Source organism: Pyrus communis, chromosome 3 (assembly GCF_041283825.1).
Source record: "Pyrus communis isolate YQ-2024b chromosome 3, ASM4128382v1, whole genome shotgun sequence".
NCBI classification, from domain to species: domain Eukaryota; kingdom Viridiplantae; phylum Streptophyta; class Magnoliopsida; order Rosales; family Rosaceae; genus Pyrus; species Pyrus communis.
This window is the reverse complement of record NC_142567.1, coordinates 11,042,428-11,069,717: the sequence shown is the minus strand read 5'-3', so window position 1 is coordinate 11,069,717 and position 27,290 is coordinate 11,042,428. Positions and strand designations below refer to the sequence as shown.

At 36.5% G+C, this 27,290-nt stretch overlaps 1 protein-coding gene across 1 annotated transcript; it reads left to right on the top strand.

The window, feature by feature from the left end:
* Positions 1-4,477: 4,477 nt before the first annotated feature.
* LOC137715342 (nuclear cap-binding protein subunit 1) lies at positions 4,478-23,676 on the top strand. Its single transcript, XM_068454633.2, has 19 exons — positions 4,478-4,744; positions 4,866-4,925; positions 5,476-5,532; positions 6,434-6,505; positions 7,322-7,384; positions 8,217-8,393; positions 8,974-9,105; positions 13,934-14,000; positions 14,130-14,329; positions 15,740-15,810; positions 16,706-16,790; positions 17,876-17,944; positions 18,049-18,167; positions 19,065-19,203; positions 19,359-19,859; positions 22,002-22,301; positions 22,499-22,677; positions 22,955-23,066; positions 23,254-23,676. Exons 1-19 carry the CDS (start codon positions 4,661-4,663, stop codon positions 23,362-23,364), a joined length of 2,598 nt encoding a protein of 865 aa, XP_068310734.2. The 5' UTR covers positions 4,478-4,660; the 3' UTR covers positions 23,365-23,676.
* Positions 23,677-27,290: the final 3,614 nt, after the last annotated feature.

Genomic DNA, 27,290 nt, shown 5'->3' with positions numbered 1-27,290 from the left:
ACTTCGTCTCGACTTAGACTTTTTGGGGGTGGTGGTCATCTAATTGACTCATGAGTTGCCTAGGCTCTGCCTAGACCGCCCAACAGCTACCTACTCCACCTAATCTCTTCCCATTTCTAGCTTAATCTTGGCGACTGACCATCGCTTAGGCGGCCGCATAAGTCAGTTTTTAGAAAAGTGCCTTACAGTCGCTCATTTGATGTAATAGCTTTTGAAATATTTATGTTAAACTTTTATTTAGTTCAGTGGAAGGGCATGTTTATTGTTAATCATTATTGTAGGGTAAATGTGTTTAATCAATAACAGAAGCCAATGAATGTAACCAACTTAAGAAAGAAGTGATCTAAGTAAGTTAGATCAACAATACCGTTTCTAACGTTCATTTCTAAAATGTTCTTAGCCATAAGATTGTCAATTGGGCATTAACACACGGCTAAGGCTAGTATGTGCTATGTCAACTCAGTTAGGAGTATGACTAGTCTCAAGTCATTAATGTTCGACACTAATATAAATACATAGTTGTTCCAAAGGTTGATGAGTACACTAAACAACAATCAAGAGAGAGTTCCGACATACCTATCATGTAAGAACTTATTAGTTGTAATTATGCAAAGTAGTCATTTGACCTGAACACCATAGATGCCTTGCGGATACGTCTTTATCATTTGACAATGTAACAACATGGAGATACGTGAATGAATAACAAGGAATCTGTAACCTTCTAGGTAGATTAATATTCCATGAGCCCTTGACGATCTATCTTCTGAAGTCCTTGGCCAAAGCAACGTACATGAGATACATCAACGCGATCATATTCATACTTAGATTTTGACAAATGTTCCGAGCTCTGAAGTATATGATCGGAATATAGTAGACAGAGGAGCGAATTGCAGAATAACCTTAACTAAGGTTCTAAATATGTGTATTCAAGCATATTATGACTAATTTGGGAAGCCAAAAGCTATTGCTAGATGTTATTTTTAGGTTTGTGGATACTACTACAGGATTGAATAGAATTTTTTCTACTTATGTAAAATTAGATTAATCAAATGATCTATTGTTAGCTTTAGTTGAAACCTACAAGGTCACACACAATAGAATGATATCAAAGGATAAAATTGGTGAATGTTGAATTTGATATAAATTGTTTTTTTTTTTTTAATTTAATATTTGATTTGGTTTGGGCCTTATATTTATTATAAGTTATTTGAACTAAAATAAAATAAGGAAGCTCATTTCGAAAGAAAAAAACTGATTTGATTAAATAAATATAATAGAAGTGAACCAGACTAAAGGATAGTGACAAAAAGGGTGTGTGGCAAGCTCAAAAGAATTATCTCCTTGGACATGTGGCACACCTGTGTGGTGGAGAATTAATTTGTAACCCTACTCGTTTATGGAATTGTTCTATATATACAAACCTAAAGGGTCTTTTGACCTAGAGTAGATTTTACACATTGTGGTATCAAAATTTCAGAGAGAAGGGAATTAAGATTTCCAATTCAGAGAAATTAAAAAACAAAACACCACACACCATGCAGTCTCCATAATGGAAGAGAATGACCTAACAGTTTGTCGTCTTTCTTCTTCACTAAACAAAGATTTATTTATGTGGATACTAGTAGAGGGCTAACACTTAGGAATCGTAACAACGAATTCATCCTCATATGGAATCTAAAGGTTGGAATTCTAAACTTAATTTAAGTATATGCACGTGTTCTAAACAATTGTTTTACATGAACAATAGAACTTAGATTATTATGTAGATTAATTCAATAAGATTAAAGGGAATTCGCTAACCATGCATATAAATTGAAGGTTTTTTTTAGCTAAAATGGTCTCTGAGATTTGTATAACTCTTCACTTTAGTCCATGAGATTTGAAATCAATAGATTTGGTTTTTGAGTTTGTCCACCATCAATTATTTTGGTCCTTATGTGAAAGTTCTTCATTAAATAAGAATAAAATAACCAAAATACTCTTACTTTTTGTCAAATTATTTTGGCCTATTGTTTATTAAATTGAGTGTATATTTGTCATTTTGGTCCTTATTTAACATAATTTTGCATTGAAGGACTAAAATAATTGATGGTGGACAATCCAGAGACCATTTCTATTGATTTCAAATCTTAAGGACCAAAGTGATGTATTACGCAAATCTCAGGGGCTATTTTGGCTAAAAAGCCTAAATATTGAATTATATATGCTTACATCACCTTACTACACTACGCACACTGAATATGTATGTCATCAATTATATGTTTATTTCAAGAAAAAAAGATTAAGAAATTGTAATTTGATTCCACCAAATTCCTGAAACCATGAGAGTTGTTCTTCAAGATGGAAAAAACATCTTCATCCAAGTTTAAATAAATGGCATCAAGTAGTGTTAAAGGCCGGAAGCAAACATGAAAATGGAACCAATTACTATGACGAAGTAAGTGGTTTCACAATTTATTTTAAATATTTAATTATATTACATTTAATTTCATAAATCAGTTTCCTTTAATTTTTGTAATTATATTTTATAGGTACGCCAAGCTGAGAAATTGTAAATGTAGGATAACTCGAAACCCTTTAGGCCTGGTTTGGTACTGAGGTGATTCTGAAAAAAGCTGGTATAAAAAAAAAGCTAGAAGCTGTTTTTTTGTTTGGTAAACATTCAGCTTCAACTTTTTTTCACAGTTTAGGGTGAAAAAAAGCCAAAAACAAGAAGCTGCAAAACTCAGCTTTGAAAAACCGGTTTTTTTTCACATCTATTTTACATAAAAGTTTATCAAACACTATAATACTGCTTTTTTTTTTTTCAAAAGCACTTTTACAAAAAAGTTTACCAAGCACTCTGCTACTTTATTTCACAGCTGCTTATTCTCACAACACAACATAAGTGGCTTTTTTCAAAGCACAGCAATACCAAACCAGCCCTTAGTCATCATAGTTGTTGGGAAAAACAAATACAAGAAGAGATGGATGATAGGAACATGCAAAGAAAACTTCAGATTACACTCCAATGAGTGAGGCATATTTTGATAAGAAAAGAAGGAAATTATGGCCCAACGGAAATTGTTTACATCCGACTATACTCCTACAATGGCAGATGAAGATGATGATTATAGTCTTTAAATTGAAGTTGTTGTAGTTTTTAATATGAAAGTTGTAGTTTTTAAATTTAAGTTGTTGTAGTCTTTAAATTTAAGTTGTAGTTTTTAAAATGAAGTAGTTGAATCTTTAAATTGAAGTTGTAGTTTTTAATATGTCTGAAAATCTTATTTTAATAAGATAGTTTAATTTAAGTAACCATATTAATTCAGTTAAAATAATAAATTATATTTGGCCTATGACCCTTTGACCCTCTGGATTGTAGATGATTTTTTGTCACAGGAGTATGTTTGGCCCTTTGACCTCCTCGGTTAAAAATTGTATGAAATATAATCTGTTACTTTTTATTAAAATATAATTTCTTGAAAAAAAAAGCTAAAGAGAGCCACCTGACCTGTTCGGTTGGACGGCCTTAAGGTACCGTTTGGTACGCAAACGGGACGGGACGAGACCGAACAGAGGTTCCATGTATGTTTGGTACGCGCAGGATGAAACAGGACGGTTGTTCCGTTCTGCGTTTGGTACATGTTGGACGGAACGAAACGACTGCGGAGCCGTAGCCGAAGGTGCAAAGACTGCGAGGCTTCCAGAAGCTGAGCTGCTACTGCAGCATACATAAATGTATCCCTCAAGCTCATCCTTCTTGCTCCAAAAGCCTATAGGCCCAAGACCAAGCACGACCGGTCTGACCCACTACTGCTCCACCCCGGGCTCCCTCCTAAACTCAGCTGTCAATTCCGTTATCGGAACTGCAGTTGACTTCGACTTCTCATCCCTCTGATCGCAGCCCTGATCGGCCACTACTTCTCCGGAGACGGTCACGTCGACTCTTCCTCCCTCATTAGCTCCAAGTCAACTTTTAAAGTGAACTCATCCAACGGCGGCTATAGGGACACCAGCACCACCAAGCCATTGCTTCGATCGTACGACCTGAATGAGATTGGATCTTCTAATTCTTCTTCTGGTTCGTCATCGTCGGTGGCTCTGGTTTGCCAGCGAAGCTTACCAGCTAGCTTCCCCAACCATCTCACATATTCTCAGATTTCTTGCCTTTGGATGGCTTCCCCATTTTCTGAATATTGAGAGATGCCATAGAAAACGAGGGCTCAGATGGAAGCAAGGAGGAAGAAGAAGGAGACAGAGAGGTTGAGATTTGACGAAGGAGACAATGGGAGATGGGCATTTTTGTCTTAAAATGTTATAATTTTGTGTTCCACGAATGTGGAACGAGTCGTTCCAGGGGATAAGGCGGAACAAAAATTCACTCAAAACTTGTCCCATGGATCACGGCGTTGCATCCGTTTTGAGCAAACCAAACGTGCGACAAAACGTCTCGTCTTAGTCTGTTATGTGCCGTTACACGTACCGTACGGAACCTAAGATAGTAGCCAGGGTACAAGCCCCAAATAAACGCCATCCCCCACTTCTCCCCCTCTCCCCTCTCGGTGAAGCTCCAGTTCGCTTCGCTTGTTCAGTTGGTAGCTAAGCAGTCTCTCTGTCTGTTTTCAATTTTGTTCTGTCTTTCTCTCAATTAAGAGAAGAAGGGAGAGAGAGAGGGAGAATGAGCAGTTGGAAGAGTCTTCTTCTTCGAATTGGCGAGAAATCTCCCGACTATGGCACCTCCTCCGACGTCAAAGAACACATTGTTCGTACCTCCCTCTCTCTCTGTTGTGATTTTCAAAACCCTAATTTGCTTCGTCTTCTCATCCTCTCCTTTTTTCTATCTAGTCTGGTTTATTGATTGATTAATTCTCTTGGATTTGCAGGAAACTTGCTATGGCGTGCTTCGCCGAGAATTGGAGCACTCTCCTGACGACGTTTCGCAAGTAAAGCCAATTTCTTTTTTGTTTTTCCTTCTTTCAGTGCCCATTTACAATTCGTTTACTCAGTGGAAGACTGTTGATGAAAAGGCAAAGAAATAAAAAGGTCTTAAATTTTTTGTATGAGTTTGTGAAAATTGGAATTATAAGCTAAGGATATGTTTCGGGTCGAGATTTTAGATGTTGCTGGATATCTTTTGTATACGATGTCTAAGCATCTCGTACCAAAAACTAAAATTCTAAAGCACCCGATAATTTATGACGTTTTTGTTTCTCCAGCCAAATGGGTCAGTGATAATATGTTCGGTTTACGACCAGGGAAGATAAAATAAGGGCAATTTTTTACATTGTCTTGTTTTTCACCATTTTCACTTACGATTATGGAATGGAAAAGACAAGGAGGGTGGAGAGGACATGGGGACGATTACTTTTCCTTTCAAACACACTAAAACTCTCTCTTTAATATAGAAATTTGGGAAGGAAAAGAATTCCATACTCATAGATACTTCTTGTTCTGCTGCTATACACATTAACTTTGTTCTTTTTCTTCTGACAGTACCTTATCCAGTGTGCTGAACAGTTGCCTCACAAGAGTCCTCTATATGGGACAGTGGTAGGGTGTATAAATACATTGCTGACTTTATTTATGTAGTTTTTCCGATTCTTCAGTTCTTCCAGTGTTTCTACTTTCATCCCTATATATAGTATGCATAAAAATCTTTGCTGAACTTGGAAGTGTCTATAAACCTTCAAACTGACCATGACTAAGCTAATAGCTTCCATTTTCTTCAAACTGACTGAGTTTGACCTAAACTAAACTGTTCTCTTCTGTTTAAGCGAGATTCACATGTTATAGTCACTGGAAATGCTCATCTAGGGCACCATTAGGGTTCTACACAGTTTTCAGACCAAAAATTATATTAGCACAATCACATTGTTAGTATAAAGTGAAACAAACCAAGCATTTAGAAAAATGCTTTGGAATTTGGTGATGAAGTATTTGAAATTACTGCCTGTTGAATAGTTGACTTTAAAGTTCTTTAGTGTTTCATAATTAATTATTTTATGAGGTCCATTTTGAAGGTTTTTTATTTTTATTTTTATTTTTTTATTAATTGAATTGCATTCAGTTATTTTTGTGAGAAAAAAAAAAGGGGAAAGCTTGACCATTACATGAAGCTGCACAAGTCTAAATGAATGGTTTTAGCTCCATCAGATGTATGTTTGTTGGATGGTGAAATGTACCATACATGGTGGATTCATATATGTTTAACAAACAATTGAAGAGTTTGTTCGAAAAAAAAAAAAAAAAAAAAAAAAAAAAAAAATCATATTACACACCACCTGTGTTACAAGTTGTAATTTCTATTAACAATAATCCTAGAGTCTACTGTATGCATATTTTCTTACTTCTTGAGCTGTAATTTCTTCAATAACCATATTTCTTGTGTACTGCTTCAGACTCTTTGGGATTCGTTTACTCACACCCTCTCTCTCTCTCTCTCTCTTCCCAGATTGGCTTGTTAAATTTGGAGAACGAGGAATTTATTAGGAAAGTAGTTAAGAACACTCAAACTAATTTCCAGGTGAATGATTCTATGGTTGAAACAAGCTTCATATATGTTTGCCTATCATAATTTTGTCTCCGATGAGTAAAAAATTTACCAAATATGGACTGCTGCTTTGTAATTTGTAATAAACAAAAAACCAAAGTAAAAAAAAATTAGCAAATTGGAGCATTTGCCAAGAGTCTAGTATTTTTTTAGTTGATGCTCTGCAACCTGGAATGCCATACACCTTGCATATTTTTCATGTGCTGTTTGTATTCATTTGAATTTCAATTTTGCTGCTGCCATGACTGATGATTTCAGAAGACTTGATTCTTTTGTCTCTCAACAGATTGCCAAAAGGGTTAATTACTTTGAATTTGGTTTTGTCTTTGACTCTGATAAAAACAGGTCAGGCATGCCAGTGTTGGATTAAATGGTAGTGTGAATGAAATGACATTCTTAGTTCATGGATCTGCTCTTGAATTATAATATAAGAGATGTGAAAAATGAATTGGAATAGTGGATAAGAACAAGTGAACATATTGTGGACATCTTGTTCTTGTAAGTTGTACTTTTGGTTCTTATTAATAAAAAGAGATCTCATAAATAAAAACAGAAAGAGAGATGAATGAGTGAACAGGAATTGTGGGATTTGAGCTGCCCGTTTACCTTTTAGGTTAATTGTGGGATGTCCGACAGTCTGAGTATTTGATGTTTAAATATCTGGTGCATGCAAGTTATGTGGTTGAAGTTGGTTCTGTTAGTTTTTTCATTAACTCTTTTATAAGGCTATGTTTGAAAGATTAAAACTATTGGATGATTATTCTCTATTTTTTTGTGCTTGATTTTCAGGATGCTTTAGATTCCGGAAATTGTAACAAGATTCGTATTTTGATGAGGTTCCTGACTGTTATGGTATGTAAGATGTTCCTATTGGTGACTGATGAAATTCAGGAACAGATTGAGAACACAAGAATACAATCACATTTATTCGTTATAAGCCTTAATTCGCTCAAATTTACCAAGGAAATTTTTTTGTTAATGGGTTCTGGGAATGTAATGTTGTCATCCGTATGCTATCAACTTAAACTTTAGGCCATATCTTACCACATTTGGCTGCTCATATGAATACATTTTGTATCTCCGCTGCAATTTCTAGAAGCTTTTTATTTAGACCATGTACAATCTACAAAGTTCTTAAGTTTCATCTCCTACTCGCTGGAGTACAATTTAAAGGAAATGCATGTCATTAATATAAAGAACATTAACTTCTATGTTTACCAGTGTAATATTGGACTACTACCCAGGTATAATATACAATGAAAAGTACTAATACTACCTGTATTATGTTATCCAAAACACTGTCATATCTTCCCCAGTTGTCCCTACCCATATTAGCTTTTGGTTTTCCCCTTCCTCTTGGTACCATAGGCTAACATCGCGAAATAAACTTCAATACTCATGGAAACAACTTTTCTTATCCATATACATATGTATGTGTGTGTATGCATAGAGTAATGTTCTCTTGTCCCACTTAGGTTGCCAGATGAATGCATCTGTTTCAAAACTGTGAATCTGGAGTACACATTCTGACAAAAACCAACTTGATCAGTGTTTCAGATTCCCAGTCTTGGCAAAAGAACATTACCCTATATTTATATACTATGTACATATCTTTCTGCATGAGTGCGTGCATTTTACCAAGATATAATTTTTTTTCCCTTATGGTAACTTTCTCATTCTATAGATGTGCAGTAAAGTTATCCATCCCAGTTCTCTTGTGGTTGTGTTTGAAACATTATTATCATCAGCTGCAACAACAGTTGATGAGGAGAAAGGCAATCCGTCCTGGCAATCGCGAGCTGACTTTTACATAACATGCATTTTATCTTGTCTCCCTTGGGGAGGAGCGGAACTCATTGAGGTACTGTTATTAATGGTGCTTGATAGAAAGAAAAAGTCTCTTTTATGGTACCAATATTTAATTTGTTTCAGTATTCTTTTTCAAAATATTCCTATATTCTATGTCTGCTTATGGAACTCATAAAACTTTTAGTCTTTGGTCTGTTTATAAACTAAAAGTATGATACTGAACGGTTCCCGTGGATTCTATGTTTTTTGTTTAGAACTTGTTACATAAAAGGCATAATTTGTTGCATTCTTGCTATAAGCAATTTAGGCCTTCACAATTTGTGTCTCACTTCTGTTCCAGCCACTAACTGTTTAAAAATAAAAACTTATTGCCCGGCTTTACATGTCTGGGTCTGAGAAGTTGAATGGATGCACGCTATCACATGTTGTAGCTATGTCAGAGGGCTTTCTGTGTCTGACACAGATGTAGTGGCCCTTTTGGTTGTGGTGAAGCTTCATGGGAGTATGGTTGGAGGCACGAGTCATTGTATTTTTCCCTTACTCTTTACTGTTTGATTCAACTATGGCTTATGTTTCCAGTTTTCTGTTTCATTATGAGTATAAATGCTGCAATCATGATTGTCTCACTGCAGCAAGTTCCTGAGGAAATTGAGAGAGTTATGGTCGGTGTTGAAGCTTATTTGAGCATAAGAAAACGTGCTTCTGACACTGGGTTGTCCTTTTTTGAGGATGATGATGAGAATGAGAGAGAACCTAGCGATAAGGTATAACTTATTTGAACATCATACTCGCTTTCTCCTTTAGATTAAAATATCATTTGGTGATTTGCGTATGTTGTAGTCTACCAGAAATATTGGTATTTTAATTTCATAGATTCCAGTGATTGTTTGAGGTGGTAGCTGGTTTTGGTCATTGTTGCTTGTCTGTGTTTCTCTCTGTTTGTTTTCTGTGCTAGTGACTTTTTAGTATTGTCCGTCAAAACTATGTCATCCAGAAATAGCATTCACCATGAATTTCTTCTTTAATATCCACAATGTTTCATCTTACAACTCTACTCTTAACAGATTAGGACTTAGTATTGATGCTTGGAATGATCCTTTTTAAAGTCTCTGGTTTCTCCACATGTGTTGAACTCTAGTGTTATTATATATCTCAGATCAATTTGTTATAATGAATTGGAAACATTTTCTTCGTAGCCCCCCTTAAGTATATCCCTTGATCCTTTATCATAGGCCTTTTCTAAGTTATTGAATATCATGTTCGTCTTGAATTATCTTAGTGAGTTGATTGTCTACATAGGATTTACCTCACAAAATTTGGAATGGAAATTTGACGCTTTCTTTTCTTACTATTTGTTCTATGACCTAATTATTAGGGAGAATGACAAGTCATCCATTTCAGTTACTATTAAATAGTTTGTTACAACTAAATATAATTAGATGTGCTAATGGTTGTGATTAGTTGGGGTATTGTAAGGTTAGTTAAGGCAGTTAGGTAGTTAAGGGGTATCTATGTAAATAGCCAAAGGCTATATATATACCTACACAGTGTACGATTATTAATAAAGTAAATATAATTGAAAACTTACAGAGGAAGTTGTCTGTTTCTATATGGTACCACGCCATTTTGCTTACCAGCATCGATCCATCCTTCCGCTCAACTATATCGATTGATCGATCGATTCTTGATCGATTTTTTGTTCTTCTCCTCCTCTGATTCTTCAATTCCTCTTCTCCAATCATTCTTGCATCTTGATTTCTACAAGATATGGCGGTGCAATCATCTTCGCCACCGACTTAATCGTCTTCTCCGTCAATTCAAAACCCTAATTTCTTTGGTAATCCAAGTCCTCTGAGTTCCTACACCTCTCTTACAATTCACAACATCGGCAGCATGGTGCCGATTAAGCTGAAAAGATCAAACTATTTGCCATGGCGCGCACTGTTTGGCCCAATCCTCAAGCGATACAAGCTTCTTGGAATCATTGATGGAACTGAAGCATGTCCATCGCCATTCCAGCTTGATCGCAGCATCAATCCTGCCTTTGAGGAATGGTATGAAAAAGATCAAAATCTTTTGATTTGGTTCAATTCCACACTTTCTGAGGAAATCATCCCCTTCACGGTTGGGGTTTCATCTTCTCGAGAACTCTAGGTGAAGCTTGAATAGAGATTTGGTGGAATTTCAGAGGCTCACATTCATCAATTGCGGTCGCGTCTTCAATCGGTTCAGAAAGGATCCCACTCCATCTCCGAGTATCGTCAAGAAATTAAGGAAATCTTAGATTCCTTGCAAGCTGTGTCTCCGTATCTGATTGAGATCTTATTGCAGCCACACTTCATGGCTTGCCTGATGAATTTGAGTCTTTCATCAACTCAATCATGCTTCGATTGTCCTCTACATCCATTGATGAGCTCCATGGCCTTCTTCTCACTAAAGAATTGTCTATGGATCGACGCAAAAATGTCAGTTCATCTTCTGCAGCTGAGCCTTTTCAATCTTTCTCGGTGCAATCTCAGCCTGCTCTCTTACCCACTACATCTGTGTTTGCTGCTCAGCACCAACTCCAATCATGGCACCAACCAAAATCTAACAATCGTGGAAAGAACAATAGGGGCAATTCCTTCTCTCATAGAGGCAATCGCAACTTCCATAACAATCATGGTAATTACTCCAACAATCATGGCAATCGCAGTTATCAAAGCCCCCGCCATGCTCAAGGTTCCTCCACCTTTAAAGTTCCTTGTCAAATCTGTGGATCTACCAGTCATGAGGCTATTGACTGCGTTGATCGCATGAATCCAGACATCTATGGTCGGATTCCTCTAGCCAAACTTGCTGTTATGTGTGTCAATCACTTTGCCAAACCATCTCAGTCTTGGTTGATTGACTCGGGTGCCACCTCTCACATTACCAATGATGTTGCAAATATTTCTTCTCCTACTCTGAACAAAACGGTTGTGCTGAGAGAAAGCACAGGCACCTTGTTGAGACAGCTCGTACTTTGCTTGTTGCTTCTCATGTTCCTCATATATTCTGAGTAGAAGCTTTATCCATTTCAGTTACTGCAGCCTCACCGTTCCAACCAAGATACATCATCTCCAGAAGGTTCTTCATCTCTAGATCTTCACTTTGATCAATATATTCCCAATCTCTCCACTAGCAGTGCATCACCTCCCCCATATGTTTCTGCCCCTGTCTCAAATCCTCCCAAGTTCATCTTCTCCTAAAACCATCTCAGTACCTCTTTCTTCTAGTTCTGTTTCTGTTTCAGAACCCTCATCTTTGCCACCAAGTCAGACAAGTCATCCTTCTATCCCTATTAATTCTCATCCAATGATTACAAGATCCAAAGCTGGCATATGCAAATCTAAGTCTCAGGTTTATGCAGCAACCAAGCATCCTCTTCCTGTTGATCTTGATTATGTTCCCAGTACCTACTTGCAAGCTTCTAAGCATGCTCACTGGCAAGCTGCAATGCAAGATGAATACAATGCCTTGATATCTACTGGTACTTGGTCACTAGTCCCCTCTCATCCTTCCCAAAATATAGTTGGATGCAAGTGGGTGTTTCGAGGTAAGAAAAAGGCTGATGGTACTAATGATAGGTATAAAGCCCGCCTTGTGGCAAAGGGCTTCCATCAACAAGAGGGTATTGACTTCCAAGAGACTTTTAGTCCAGTTGCCAAGCCGGTTACAATTCGAATCCTACTCACTCTTGCTGTCCAATATAATTGGTTTCTCAATCAATTGGACATAAGCAATGCCTTTCTTCATGGAGACTTAAAGGAGGATGTCTACATGCAACAATCTCCAGGGTTTGTTGCTCCTAATTCTCCTAGTCATGTTTGCAAGTTGAGAAAATTTCTATATGGATTCAAACAAGCTCCTCGAGCTTGGTTTGATAAACTATTTCAAGCCCTTCATTCTCTTGGGCTCACACAATCTTCCTCTGATGCCTCATTGTTTGTTCTAAATATTCCTCATTTGGTTATTGTTCTGGTGTATGTTGACGATATTCTAGTAACTGGTCCAAACTCTCAACTCTGTCAACAGTTTATTAAACAACTCGGTTCTCAGTTCCTAGTGAAGGATCTTGATCCTTTACACTACTTCTTGGGCTTAGAAGTACACAGATCCTCACAAGGCGTCTTTCTACATCAAACCAAGTACTTACTTGATCTTCTCAAGAACACAAACATGGAGGGTGCAAAACCGTGCTGCACACCTCTTAGTTCCAAGAAACTAGATTACAATGGGCCTCTCTTGTCCAATCCCACTGAATATCGTTCTATTGTAGGAGGTTTACAATATCTAACTTGGACTAGACCAGACCTTGCATTTGCTGTGAACCAGATCTGCCAATTCATGCATGCTCCTAGGGAACAACATCTTCAAGCAGCTAAAAGAGTTCTCAGATTTCTTAAAGGTTCTCTTTCACATGGTTTGTGGTTCACAAAGGGTCCTGTCCATCTTTCAGCATACTCTGATGCTGATTGGGCTGGCTGTACATTTGATAGACATTCTACAAGTGGCTACTGTGTGTTCTTAGGCTCCAATCTCATTAGCTGGAGTGCCAAGAAACAAAGTACTGTTGCTAGGTCATCTACAGAAGCTGAATATCGCTCCTTAGCTCACATAGCTGCAGAAATCATTTGGGCCTGCAAAATTCTCAGAGATCTCCACTTTCCTCTACCTACACTGCCTAAACTTTGGTGTGACAACATCTCAGCAATATCCTTAGCATCTAATCCTGTCTTTCATGCTCGCACAAAGCATGTTGAGATAGACTACCACTATATTCGAGAATTGGTTCTGGCTAATCTTCTTAAAATGTAGTTTGTTTGCAGTGAAGACCAATTGGCTGATCTCCACACCAAGTCCCTATCTAAAAGTTGATTTAACTATCTGTGCTCCAAGCTTCCAATTGGAATCTGTTCTGATTCCCCTTCTAGCTTGTGGGGGTGTATTAGGGAGAATGACAAGTCATCCATTTCAGTTACTATTAAATAGTTTGTTACAACTAAATGGAATTTGCTGTGCTAATGGTTGTGATTAGTTAGGGTTATTATAAGGTTAGTTAAGGTAGTTAGGTAGTTAAGGGGTATCTATGTAAATAGCCAAAGTCTATATATATACCTACACAGTGTACAATTATTAATAAAGTAAATATAAGCGAAAACTTACAGAGGAAGTTTTCTGTTTCTATATTAATCCCATACTTCCATAATGTGACTCATCAAGTTAATTCTCTTGTAATTTCCTCAGCTGGTCTCATTTACCATTATACCTGGAATTAAAGTTTTGTTAAATAATTTTGTTAGTCACTCAATTCTTGAGTTTTTAAACTTCTACAGCTATTTTATGCGGCCCTAGAACTTTATATATTCCATCTTTTAAGTAACTTACTTACCTCAGTAGATTGAGCATATCAACCATATATTAAGTTCTTCCCCTATACATTTAACTTGCTTCATATCTCTGTTATCTAGTCAAACTATTATCCTATTCATTGTTTTACGCTGCCTTGTAATATTATCCTAACCACTGTTTATTTTTTATTTTTTTTTATTTTTTTGAACTTTCTGGTAGGATTTCTTGGAAGATTTGTGGGGCCGAATACAAGTTTTATCTAGCAATGGATGGAAACTTGATAGTGGTAATGATCAAGTTTCCCAGAGTTCGTCTAAACTTAAACATTATATTTAGATTGGCAGTTTTTTTATTCTGTTTTTTCTCATGACTTTTATTTCACTGTTTGATCAAATTCTATGGACTCACTTGGTAGTTCCGAGACCTCACCTATCATTTGAAGCACAGCTAGTTGCTGGAAAGTCTCATGAGTTTGGACCCATCGGCTGTCCTGACCAACCTGCTATGCCTTCAACAATGTCTAATATAACTTATGGTAAACAAAAGCATGATGCAGAGTTTATCTATCCGCAAAGGATACGAAGGCTGAATATATTTCCTGAAAGTAAAACTGAGGTAGTTTGCCGTCTAAGAACTAAATTCATATGTCTAAACCAACTTTCTCATTCTTAAGTTTGTTAATTTTAAGCTCACTAGTGATTTCTTATTACATTTTTTTTCTCTTTTTTTTTATTTTTTATTTTTTATTTTTTTTTCAATATTTTCTCTACAACTTCAGTGCCACATTACTGTGACCAGCTTAAAATATCCAAAATCCTCCAAAGTTTAAAGTTTTTGAAGTTTGTAACTCTCTATTGTGATGGCTTGCAAACACTTTCTCTTTTATGCTCTCTTGATGCAATGATAAGACTTCACCATGTAGTGTTGAAGACCATCTGTTGCAGCAGTGTTACTAGGTCAAGGCTTGTGTATATCATATGGTTAAGTGTATGTTTGCAATGTGTTATATTGTTATAGTGAAACAAGCCGTAGTGTTTTCTTGACAACTCATATGAAGATGAGTTCATTTATCATCAAAAGGATATTCAGCATTGGGCGAACAAGAGTGTCCTGTCCCCTAGGTGCCCAACCAGGGAATTTTGTTAACTGAAGCATCCAGAAAATCACAACTCTTGAAGTTTGTTAGATCAAACATTTGCTGGTTTTCAAATATTTGCTGATTTTTAAGCTGTTTTTCTCTCCTAAGCATAAATAGAATGCACATTTGTTGTGCATGTCGTTTATGGCCATTAGATTAAACCAATGGCCCAGATTTAAAAGCTTCTCTTTTTTCAGGTATCTGCTTCTAGATATGATTTTCAATCCAAAGCAGTATTTTCTAGGATTTGAATCCTCCTGGGATTATTTATGGAATTGTATTAATAAATTAAAGACTATTAAAGAGTGAAAAGAAATTTCTTCGTGCAATCACTCTCGACTTTTTTATGGAATGAAGCTCCAGTTCAAGTCAGTTGTGTTTGTAAAACTAGTTTGTAACCCATTTGCATGATGTGTGCTTTATATCAAATTATACAAACTACAAGGGCAAAAAGTAAATTTTATTCTTAAGAGTTTTTACTGTAGTCTGTGTGCTCAGTATGTAGTCCAATTATGTCAAGCATTTTTGAAATACTGCACAGTTAAGAAGAGAAAAATAATATGGGATAAATTAATGAATATCTATCCTCTAGAGGCAACAAAAGTAAGAATTTGGTTGCATCTGGTACTGGTACCGTTTTCCACAGTTCTGATTTCAATATAAACTTAAAGGAATTACTTTCCGAGATATGTTGTCCTTTTTACTTTATTATTTATTTGACCTGTTTTGAGTTACTAGCTTATATCATGTTCATTACATACTTGTGTTTCTGCTTGTTTGAGTGCATTTCTGCAATAAATTCTACGCATCGATTTTATTGGTGATTGGTTGTAAAATCTGTTCTTTTATTTATTCATGACATGAAATCTTGTCTTTGTTGATGACAGGACGTGCAACCCATGGATCGCTTCATCGTGGAAGAGTATCTGCTAGATGTGCTATTTTACTTAAATGGCTGGTTTGTGCCTCTCAATGACCTCCTAATAGAAGACATAACTAAATTTCTTATAGCTTCTCACTTTAATTAGTTTGTTGACTTTCTGATGATCACTTTGTTTTATGCTTTTTTACTTTTTCTTTTTGGAATTGAGAATATGCTACCTGTTCAAACCAATCAGACCAACTCCTTTTTCTCTTGAAGAGATTCTGTTAGGTGTCTTGTGTTTTTGTAGTTTCAAAAGGGTTTTATGATGTATAGTGATAGCAAAATTGTGTGATGGTTAACTGCTTAATTTATGCATTTCTTGGAAAGGATGAACTTCATTTTAAAATGTTGGATAGTTAAGTCAGATGCTACATAAAGTCAAACTCTTTTGAGGCATTTAAACATCCGAACGTAAATGTCAAGTTTGCATGTCGTATTGCTTAATTTGTGCTCGTGTCTTTGCAACATAATCTATAACTGTGGGTTGAGCAGAGGTTGTGATTTTGGATATTCTGTTGGAGGCTTGCAGCAATATATTTGTTGTGTTTGTTCAGGAGAACAAACTATTTTGTTGCTTTTTAAGTCATACCCTGCTAATGGTGCCAAGGCATTGATTGGGGGCAGAAAAGCATAATTTGTGTGTTCCCTTTTAGTAGTTTTAGTTGTAACATTTTTTATAGCTAGATGTGTTGAAGAGAAAAACAAGCAGATACCTAGTTGAAATTTTACTTGTGTTCTGAAATCTGGATTACTTGGTGTTATCTTACCGTCTTGTATTCATTAATATGTGTGCAGGTGAATTGATATTGAACACTGCAGTTGTACTTTCTGATTCCTTCTACTTAAACTTCTTCCTTGTTTCTTTTTTTATTTGATTTTTGGCCTTAATAATATTTATTCTGTTTGTTCTTCCTTCATGCAAAGCTAGTCGAAAGGAATGTGCTTCATATATGGCTGGCCTACCTGTGCCCTTTAGATATGAGTATCTTATGGCAGAGACAATTTTCTCCCAGGTAAGTTGTTAACCATTGTATTTTTGCCGTCTTTTAGTTCCTATTTTGATGAGCTATTTTTATTCTCTTTCCAATCATTACTTTATCCAATTGTGAAAGATATATGATTTGTTAATCGTATGAGTTTAACACATTGTAGCAATATTTGGTGGCTTAGTTATGAGCCAAGATAAATGGGCTGTATGGCTGGAGTTGTTTCTTCAGTTTGGTTTCTATGGTTTTTCCAGTGTTATTTGCAAGTAATCCTTTTGCAGGATGATTCTCCAAAGCTGCATATGGTTTGCCTAGGTTTTAGGTTTTGGAACAATCGGTTTATATTTGTTTCAATGGAAATATTTGGAGAGTTTTTCCTTTTATTTGGAGAAATAATGGTAAAATATTTGCTTCATTCTAGTTTTCAGATTTTCCTTAACTATCTGTATATGGAAATAAAACATTGGCAGTCTAAATTTAATTTTTGATCCCAATTTTCTAGTTCATTAATGCTCTTGAAGATTTTTTTTTCATCGAACGTTATGGAATTGTTTCCTAAATTAATATGGGTGCCTTTTGTTTAAATTTATCTTGATTTATTGTTCAAATCTGTAAGGATGTTTTTGGTGGAGTACCATGTTATAGGCTTATAAAGATTGTATATGAATTTACTGCTAATGAAATAGCTTAAAATGCATACTATTCTTTTAAAATGATATGTTAATTACGAATTTTTGTCACAAAGTATATAATAGTCTAACATGGATCTTAATTGGTTTTAATCTAATGGATTTGAGATGCTTGGAATTGGAGTTTGAGAACGAGATTCTTATAGAATTCAATATATTTGATCGAGAAGGGTAACAATTTAACTTCTCAAAGTAGAAAAAGTTTATAAATTTTTCTTTTGACTACAGAATTCATTAACTTTTAACTCTGCTGAACCAGCAGGCTTAACAGAATAAGATAGGATTAGATCCATATTCTTCCCTGCTTAATCTTGGACATTATTCTTTTTATTAACAGATTCATTCCTTGACTATGTCATTGTAAAATTGTATAGTTTAAACTTTCTCATGTAAAACAAAATGATGTGTTTTATATTTGCGCAGTTGCTTATGCTACCACAACCCCCTTTCAGGACAATATATTACACGCTAGTTATTATCGACCTCTGTAAGGTAATGTGAATACAATTATTTTGTCTATGTCTTGGTCTTTTGTCTGATTGAATTGAAGTAGACATCAATTTTAAAGCAATCTGACTATGAAGTTTAATTCTTAGGCACTTCCTGGAGCCTTTCCTGCAGTAGTTGCTGGTGCTGTACGAGCTCTTTTCGACAAAATGGCTGATTTAGATATGGAATGTCGAACACGACTCATCCTTTGGTTTTCACACCACTTGTAAGTTCCAGTATAAGCAGTACCACTAAATTTTCTATGTGATGTACAAATCTCCCTTCTAACTTTCCATTTTGTGACGTTGCTACATTATCTTGTTAAGTATATTACTTTAACGGGAAAGACTGCTTGAAAAGTCAGTAGACTCATTGCTGTACGCATGTTTGGACCTTGGGCTACAGAAGTAGCATCTTTTTCATAAACTCCTATCTCATGTGAAGGTGGGATTCTATCCTAGGTCCCATAACTGCCAAGGACATTACTGACATTTTTGTAGGGAAATTACTACCAAGCTATGAAGCACAGATACTCCAAAAAAATAGATATTTTATTTCCCTGTTTTATACGATACTTGGTGGATAACTCTGAGATAGATAGTATACATACCTGATACTTCAAGTCTGCATCCATCGACTTTTTGGCAACTTTAACTGTGGGATACCCGTATACGCATGATGGACACATATGCCAAATTCAACGTAATGATTATTTGCAATTATTTTAAAAGAAGTTTGGGCTATTGTAATTTCTGGAAGTGATAAGTGATATATAACCGGAAATAAGAGGAGACGATCTTTTTTACTCTGGTGTGACAGAACAAATTAAGGGGCTAGGACTTTATATTTTGCAACATAGAGGAAGGGAAGAAGAGCTGAAGAAAGATATGAATGCTCTAAGCTCGTTTTATTACTGTTGTATTGATGCTTTACCCATACCCTAGCTTTGGACATTTTTTGTTTATCCGTATCCTGCTATATCGTGTCCCGCAATGGGTATCCGTATGCATGCAACATAGCTGCCGAGCAATGTAGACGTGGATATAATCTGGATTTTTAGTTAATATACTGAATATGTTAACATGTATGATTCCTAATATACCATGCCTACCTGACCATGCAGATCAAACTTTCAGTTCATCTGGCCATGGGAAGAGTGGGCTCATGTCTTAGACCTTCCAAAATGGGCCCCACAACGTGTTTTTGTTCAGGAGGTTCTGGAGAGAGAAGTCCGTTTATCTTACTGGGACAAAGTGAAGCAGGTACTTAATCATTCAAAAAGATATTGATAACTAGAATTGAGGTTTTTACAGCACAAGGCTTCACATCTTGAGGTTTTATAGGATATTACACAACCACATATGTGCTCCATGGTTATACTTTTTCTAATATAGTTCTTTAATTATTTTCCCTTTAGAGTATTGAGCATGCCCCTGGTCTAGAAGAGTTGCTTCCTCCCAAGGGAGCACCGAATTTCAAATTTAGTGTTCAAGAAACCAGCGAAGAAGATGGGCTACATGCACTTTCTTCTGACCTCAGAAACATGGTGAAAGCTAGGGCATCTGCCCGTGAAATGATAGTATGGATAGAGGAAAGTGTGTTTCCTGTTCATGGGATGGAAGTTACCCTCAATGTGGTTGTGCAAACTCTCCTCGATATTGGATCTAAAAGTTTCACTCATTTGATTACTGTATTGGAGAGATACGGCCAAGTCATTGCAAAACTATGTGCTGACCAGGATAAGCAGGTCATGCTGATAAATGAGATTGATTCTTACTGGAGGAATAATTCTCAAATGACTGCTATTGCAATAGATAGGATGATGGGCTACCGAATTTTGTCTAATCTGGCCATTGTCAGATGGGTCTTTTTACCAGCAAACATTGAGCAGTTTCACATATCGGATCGTCCATGGGAGGTATGCTTACAGCATTTTTATTGCATTAAAGTTAAACTTGTCTTTTCTGCTGTTATAACTATTTACGTTACGAATGCTTGGTTGAGTTTTGGTGTTTTTCCTTGCTTGGCATCAACCTTGAAAACAACATGAACAGAACACTTCAAAGTGGTACAAATCTATGCAACTGCTTCAAACATGAGATAGTAAAATTAATTTGGCATCTACCTTGTTCACACAAATGGAAACTGAATTATTATAAGCTTTAAATTTGGTCTAATCCAAAATCATCATGCGAAGATAGGCAATTCAAGATAATGCCACTCTAGTTGAAAAAATGGATGATTGTTAAAACAGGAGACTTATCAAGATGAAAAAAAAAAAAAACAAAAAGAAACAAAAGGAAATGGCGCCTTTGTTGGTTTTCTCTGGTTAGCCTGCATTCTTATATTCTTGAATGTTTTATGTTAATTTACTTTGTGTGACATCTTCCAAATTTTAGAGCTTTCCAGATTCTTGCTTGCATGATGTTGGTATGGTTGTTATTACAACTAATACATTTCAACTGTTTTCTCTTAATGTGGCCTTCATGAATTGTGCAATGATTTGGTCAACCAGATTGAAATCATCCTTGATATACTTTCAAACTTTACCCTTCTTACCATTTTTATTGTATACTTGGCCTTCATTTCCATAACAGAAATTTACCCTGCTAAGGGTCAAATCAATGTACATACGTGTTAATCATCTTAGTTTCAAGAATAATGGTTAATGTTTCTGGCATCAATCAGAACTCAAAACCAACCTACATTTACTGGTTAATGTGTAAACAATATTGAACAAAGTTAACATTTACTGGTTGTGGCCATCTTGTCCAGTCCTTATGTTTTATTACAATTCAGTTTGTTTCTTTTAAAACAAAATACCATCTATTTGTACTATCATTTGTACCATCTCTCTCATATAGGTAGGGGCCACCAACACATGTGGGTCTCATTTCTATTACAGAGATGGTACAAGTAGATGGTAAAAATAGCATTATATATATATATATATATATATATATCAGGGATATATAGGGTAGCATTCTTTTATCCAATTTATGAAATGTTCTTTGCCACTTGATGCAACACAATTCCCCATGATCAATGGTCGACAGAGTGGCAACATGACATGCCAGATATTTGGTAAGAGAACATTTTTTCACATAGATTTTCGTCTAAGGTTTTCAAATGGGGTTTTGTTTCTCAGTTCGGTCAAGATGCGATGGTTGAGATGCCAATTATTTCACTGAATCGTCTACAGAATAAAATATAGACATTTCAGATTGTTGAAATACACACACACACACACATATATATGTATATATGTATATGTGTGTGTTGTGTATTGATCATTTGCTTCTTCTCTGCTCGGTAGCTTTTATTCTATGGTTGAAGTTGTTTAGGGAGTTTGGTATCAGCTGTGTTTTACCCAGGGATTGTTATTCTTAAATGGTAGAGAAGCTACCAGGAAAGGGGAAGAAAGCCAAGGTCTTATGGGGTTGTATAGTTTCTGCTATCGTCTGGGCCATTTGGGTGGAAAGAAACAAGCTGATTTTTTAGGACTACTCAGTCAGTAGAAGGGAGGATCTTGGGATAAAACTCGGTTATTGTCATCTCTATGGGCATCGTTACTTCAGAATTTAGAGATTTTTCTTTTTCAGAAGTTTGGCGTAATTGAAATGCTGCTATTAGTTAGTTTTGTGGTATTGCCGTAGTTTTTAAGTGTCACGGTGATGTTGCTATTTACCCTGTTTTTGTTTGTGCTTTTGCGGACTTCTTGTCCGCTCTTGTATTTTTATTGTTTCTTTGCAATAAAAATTTGTTTTTCCTTCAAGAAAAGTTTGTTGTGTATATTTTAATTGGGTATGTAATCACTTCAATGTTGTACTGCTAACATGGCTTGTTGTCAGTTGAGCACTCTTCATATGCTCTGCTCCATTCCCATCTTCCCCTTCCATAAGAATTTCAAATTAATTTTTAATTTATTTGTTTACTAATTTATTTATTCTTCTTGACCTGGAGCTGTTACCATATGGACTATCCTTTCTGTACTTAAATATAATCTCTAAATATGTTTTTCTTGATTGCTTATACGTTTTTGTCCATATCATCCAAACAGATACTAAGAAATGCAGTTAGCAAGACATATAACCGTGTATGTGATCTACGGAAGGAGATTTCTTCTTTCAAAAAGAGTGTTGTATCAGCTGAAGAAGCTGCAGCAACGGTGAAAGCAGAGGTAGTAGCTTCTGAATCAAAGCTTTCACTCGTGGACGGCGAAGCTGTTACTGGGGAAAATCCTGTGTGGCTGAAGCGTTTGAAATCACGTGCTGAAAAGGCTGAGGAGGAGGTGGTGTCTGTACGTGAATCTTTAGAGGCTAAGCAGGCTCTTCTATCCCGATCCCTTGATGAATTTGAGGTACAGAATAGTGGGGGAAAAGAAGCGCCAACATATTTCCCCCTTTACATCTGTTGAATAATTTTCCCACAATAGATCTAAAATTATGTATATATTTCCGTCTTGTAGGTGCATGTCATAATTACTGAACTTTTAATTAATCAGGCCGTTGGCACTCTTCATCTTTTCCTTGTATTAACCATGGCGTTCACATGCAGGCATTATTCTACTCCATGTACAGAAGCTTCCTTAATGTGTTAACGGAACGGCTGCCAGAAGCATCCAAATGTGTCACATTGCAGGGATTAAAGGGGATTCATGCAGATTCTATGGCAGTTGACCTTGAAGAATCATCCGCAATGGATGTAGACAATGAGAATGGAATACCTAAGAAAAGGTATTTCTTTCCCTCACTAAAATACAAAATCCTATATTCATGTAAATGAAAAACATGTTGACTACAAGGTTAGAGCAGATGAAGGATGTTATGGAGGGGAGAGATTGGGATACGGATTACTTTATTGTTGTCCTTCGTAATTGACTAGCTTTATTTTCGTGTAGTCTCCTTTGTTTTCCTAAATATCTTGTTTTTGTTATCATAAATTAATAAATTGTTTCGACATTGTGTGACATGCTATTCGAATGTATTTAACTTTTCTTCTTAACTTTTGCAGTGAACTGAATGGTGGGAGGACAAGTAATGTTTATAATGTAGGGGAAAAAGAGCAATGGTGTCTTTCAACTTTAGGCTATCTCAAGGCGTTCTCGAGGCAATATGCTTCTGAGGTAAATACAGTGTTGCTTCTCTTGTTCTTTTTGCGACTTCCCTCTTTTGTTCGTTTTCCTTTCGACCCTCCCCCTCCCGTTTCCGGTATGATTTTCGTTTTCTTTGGATTTTTGGGTGAAGTTTTACAGAAATGCTTAATATTCTTTACTACGGAATCTCTGACCTTGTATATTATGTACCTGTCAGATTTGGCCTCACATGGAGAAGTTGGATGCCGAGGTTCTAACCGAAGACGTGCATCCTCTTATTCGGAAATCAGTTTATTGTGGTCTTCGTCGAGAAACTGATGGGTTGTGAAACTTCAAACTTATCACCCCTCCGTTCCCCCTTTTCTTTTTTTTCCAAGCAAACAGCAACACATGTACATTGATGAGGTAACCTTATAAGATTTGAAGGAGATGAGGCTAGCTACGGCATGTATACCGAGCGTTAGGCGATTTGTATGTCTAGCTGCAGATGTGTACTAGGTGATATGTAACCAAAACAACTAATTAGAGGCTAGTATTGTGAAAATTCTTATGGATGGAGGCACTTTGTTACAATTCCGCTGCTTCTCCCATTGTTTTGGGGTTTTGCATATATGAAATGGACTCTCGTTGCCTCCTATAACTCGCCGCTAGGCATGTGGTTATGTTGGTCGTCTTCGTTGCCAACGAATGGGAACGGCACCATTTTATTGGACTTCTTGTACCACGTTCAAGTGTTGGTGCTTAGAATCTTGGTGTTGTGTTGTAGTGTAATGTGCCATTCCGACCATGTGAAAAGCGTCGTATTGACGAAAAACATCTGACGCGACCCCTTATTCCTTTGTGAATATTAGTTGCTAGCCTACACCAAGGATTATGTAAAACATGATGATAGGGAAACTAAATTTGCAAACTAAATGATATGCCACCAATAAGAATCAAACACTTTAAGCGACACTTTAAGTAATAATCCAGTTCAGGGTTGACTGGACTTTCCCAAAACACCACTTGCTACCGAAGCGTGAGCAACTTTTTTCTAAATATTAGTTAAAAATATAGGGCATTGCTATTTGCTAGTGCAGTATCTTTAATCTCTAATATTAGAAAGCCAGAAGCACACTTTGGTGTCTTAATGCATCACAAAAAAAATCGAAAACTGACCAAATTGATACATGAAAATGTGCAAGGGTAATTTTTTTTTTTTTTTTTTTTTTTTTGACAAACGATATTATCTACACTAAAAGGGAAGAAGTAGGATTAACCTCACAATGAGTTAGCAATAATGTGGTTTAAATTCGCCTTTCGCAAGGGCAATTGTGTAAAGAAAAAAAAATTTTAAGTTTGTTTATTAGAAGAAAAAAAGAAAAAAATTTAAAAAAAGGGGGAAAGACGTGCAGGTTAAGGAGAGTTTAACCCCCACTCTTCCATTTAAGACGTGCCGTTTAAGGAGAGATTAACCCCACTCCTCCATTTTAGGAGAGAGATTAATATCCCATAAAAATGTATAAAAATAAGAAAATACAATAAAAAAAAGTAAAAATTCGTTTTATTGGAAAAAATGAAAATAAAAGGATGTGATGAACCCCTCAAATGAAAAAGAGAAAAAAAAGAAAAAAAAATGAACGTGGAAAATGGAAAAACTGCATCCACATTCAGCAAAAAGCAGTTTCTATCAAACTGAATTGTCAATATATCTTTCCACAAATCTCATTTCAATCTCGAAATTAGAAAAAGAGAAATGTGCACAGAGTCTCCATCTTACGAAATTCTCAATGTCTTGTCAACGAGGTTTGCTACGTATTATCTTATTACATGAATAGATTTTTTTTTTAAATAGCAAATTCTCTCTCCAATTTTATGCCTCCATAAGTTTGTGTAAATTGGGTTATGATTTTTGTGTTTGTAGGGTTTTGTTGTGAAGCCGGAAACTTTACCTGATGGGACGGTTAATTTGATGGTGTTGAATTGCATGATTCCTGGCAAGACTGAAGTAAGCGAATTTGATTAAAGTGGGACTTTGGTGCATTCAGGATAAACTGTCCTTGCGTCCTTTTGTGAATAAGGTTTTACCCATGCTTGAAGGGAACTGTAGACATCCCCAATCCCTCCCCGTCCGAATTCTTTTCTCAACACCAACTAAATTCGAGCGAGTGATACGTACTTGAGTGATCAAAAAACTAATCAAACCTGAGAGTTCTACTGTTTCCAGATTTCTTTACAAACTAATTGATTTGGTTTGTATCCTTGTTAGTTTTAATAGACAGAAGACACCTATGACAGGCGTTCTACCTTTTTTTTAATGACTTTAATGATGCTTTTATGCGTATAATATAATATGAAATGAAAAAGAATGAGAAAAATGTTGTCAGTAGAAAAATAGAAATTACACAATTATAGATTAATTTGAAGTAAAAAGAATAGAGGGAGTTAGATCAAGATTACAAACAGTAATCACTACTCACTTTAATTGACCGATATTTCAGAGTAGAGGTTAAGAACAAGCAACTAAAAAAATACACACAAAAGAAAACAAGTGAAACAATCTTGCATAAATAAACGCAATAAAAAATTGTAAGTAGCGTGATTGTTTGGAAAAAGGCCACCATCCATACAAAATTAAGAATAAATCTATCTGCCACTTAGTACTACGATCTAGTGATATTCTTCTTCAATTGTAAGTGAAAGGTCATAGGTTCGATTCTCACCAAAGGCAAATTTGAAACACATTATTGCTAATCCATTATAAGGCTAAGCCTACCCCTCCCCCTTAGTGTAGATGGTATCATTTTTTCAAATAAATAAACCCATTAGTCAAGTTAGGCAAACTAGATATTTGGTTAGCAAATATTAATTCCAAATTTGCATTTGATCTGCATATAAATTAACGTTATTTTCTATATAAAATATTTTTAGAGGCGCACATTGAAATTGGTACCAGACAGAATATCCTGCAAATAAAAATTTAACTTTGCACAGTAGACTAGTGTTGACTCTAAAAATTACAAAACCTACGTGGCGCGCAGGCCGAGTAACTAACAAGCTAACTACGTCCTTCGGTTGAATGCGGGGCGTGCCAACTCGTCAGCCGAGCTTGGCCGAGGAGTAAAATTTGTTGATGTTGCGTTGAGCACGTCGTTGACTTCTCTATCTTGTGATTGCGACCGAGGAAGGAACACTCTCGGTCTCTGGGTTCTATAGCCTGAAGACAAGGCTACTAATTCTGCGGAGTTCACAAATCGTCGGAGCCCGATTCGGTCACTGTGATTATATTCGTAAGAGTATAAGCACGCCGAATCGAGACCAAACTATATGGGCATAGGTACTCAAATGTGATGTATGTCTTGATGGTAAACGTAGTTCGGCCGTCGGAATGCCGAACCCTGAAACTTACTTGCGAGTATCCAATCATAAAATCACTCGGCGTCCAGTACGCCGAGCAATGTAATTCGTAACACCTGACTATGCCGAGAAGGCTAGCAAGGTGACCTCTGCCAACAAAGGTTCGAAAACCCTTCTCGGCCGAGACTTAGATAGGTAACCGGTCGACCTCGATGTAGTGCTGTTTATCCAAACTGAAGGTGTTTCTCGGTCGGCTGATTCTGCGGCAGCAATGCTGTTTATCCAGACTGAAGATGCTCGCCGGGTGCCTCCACAGTGCTGTTTATCCAAACTGAAGGTGTGTCGGCGGAAAAGGAAAAGGAAAAATCTCAAGGTATTTGAGAGGTTTTGCACAGGGCAATTGTATGCTGATTTGAAGGGGCTTTTCCGTTGCATGATTTCTTGTATTTATAGCACCCTATTCCTTGAGACCGATTCGCATTCTGATTTGGATTGGGAGTCCTTGTCCCGTTTCAACTCTAACTCGAACAAACCTACTCCTACTGGGATTCTGAATTTTCCTTCATTTCGAGGCTTTATTCTTTGCCGGTCGGGAATCCTGGTCGCACCAGGACTCCGTCGACCTTTTCTATTTATCCAGATTACTTAGGATAGGACTTGACCGACCCTGCCAACAGGCCCGGGATTTATCATTCGGCCCATAATATGACATAACCTTGGGCCGAACACATCCTGCTGCTCAGCCCAACAATATTATTTTGGGCCCAAACATTGCCCCCTCGCTTCTGAGGTCGCCGACTGTTAACTTTTGGTCGGGCCTCAGCCTTGAAGAAGCGGAAACGCCTATTGCTTTTCAGACTTTACTTCCCTTGATGACCATTACTTATGCACATTTATGAGATATGATTGCACTCTCCT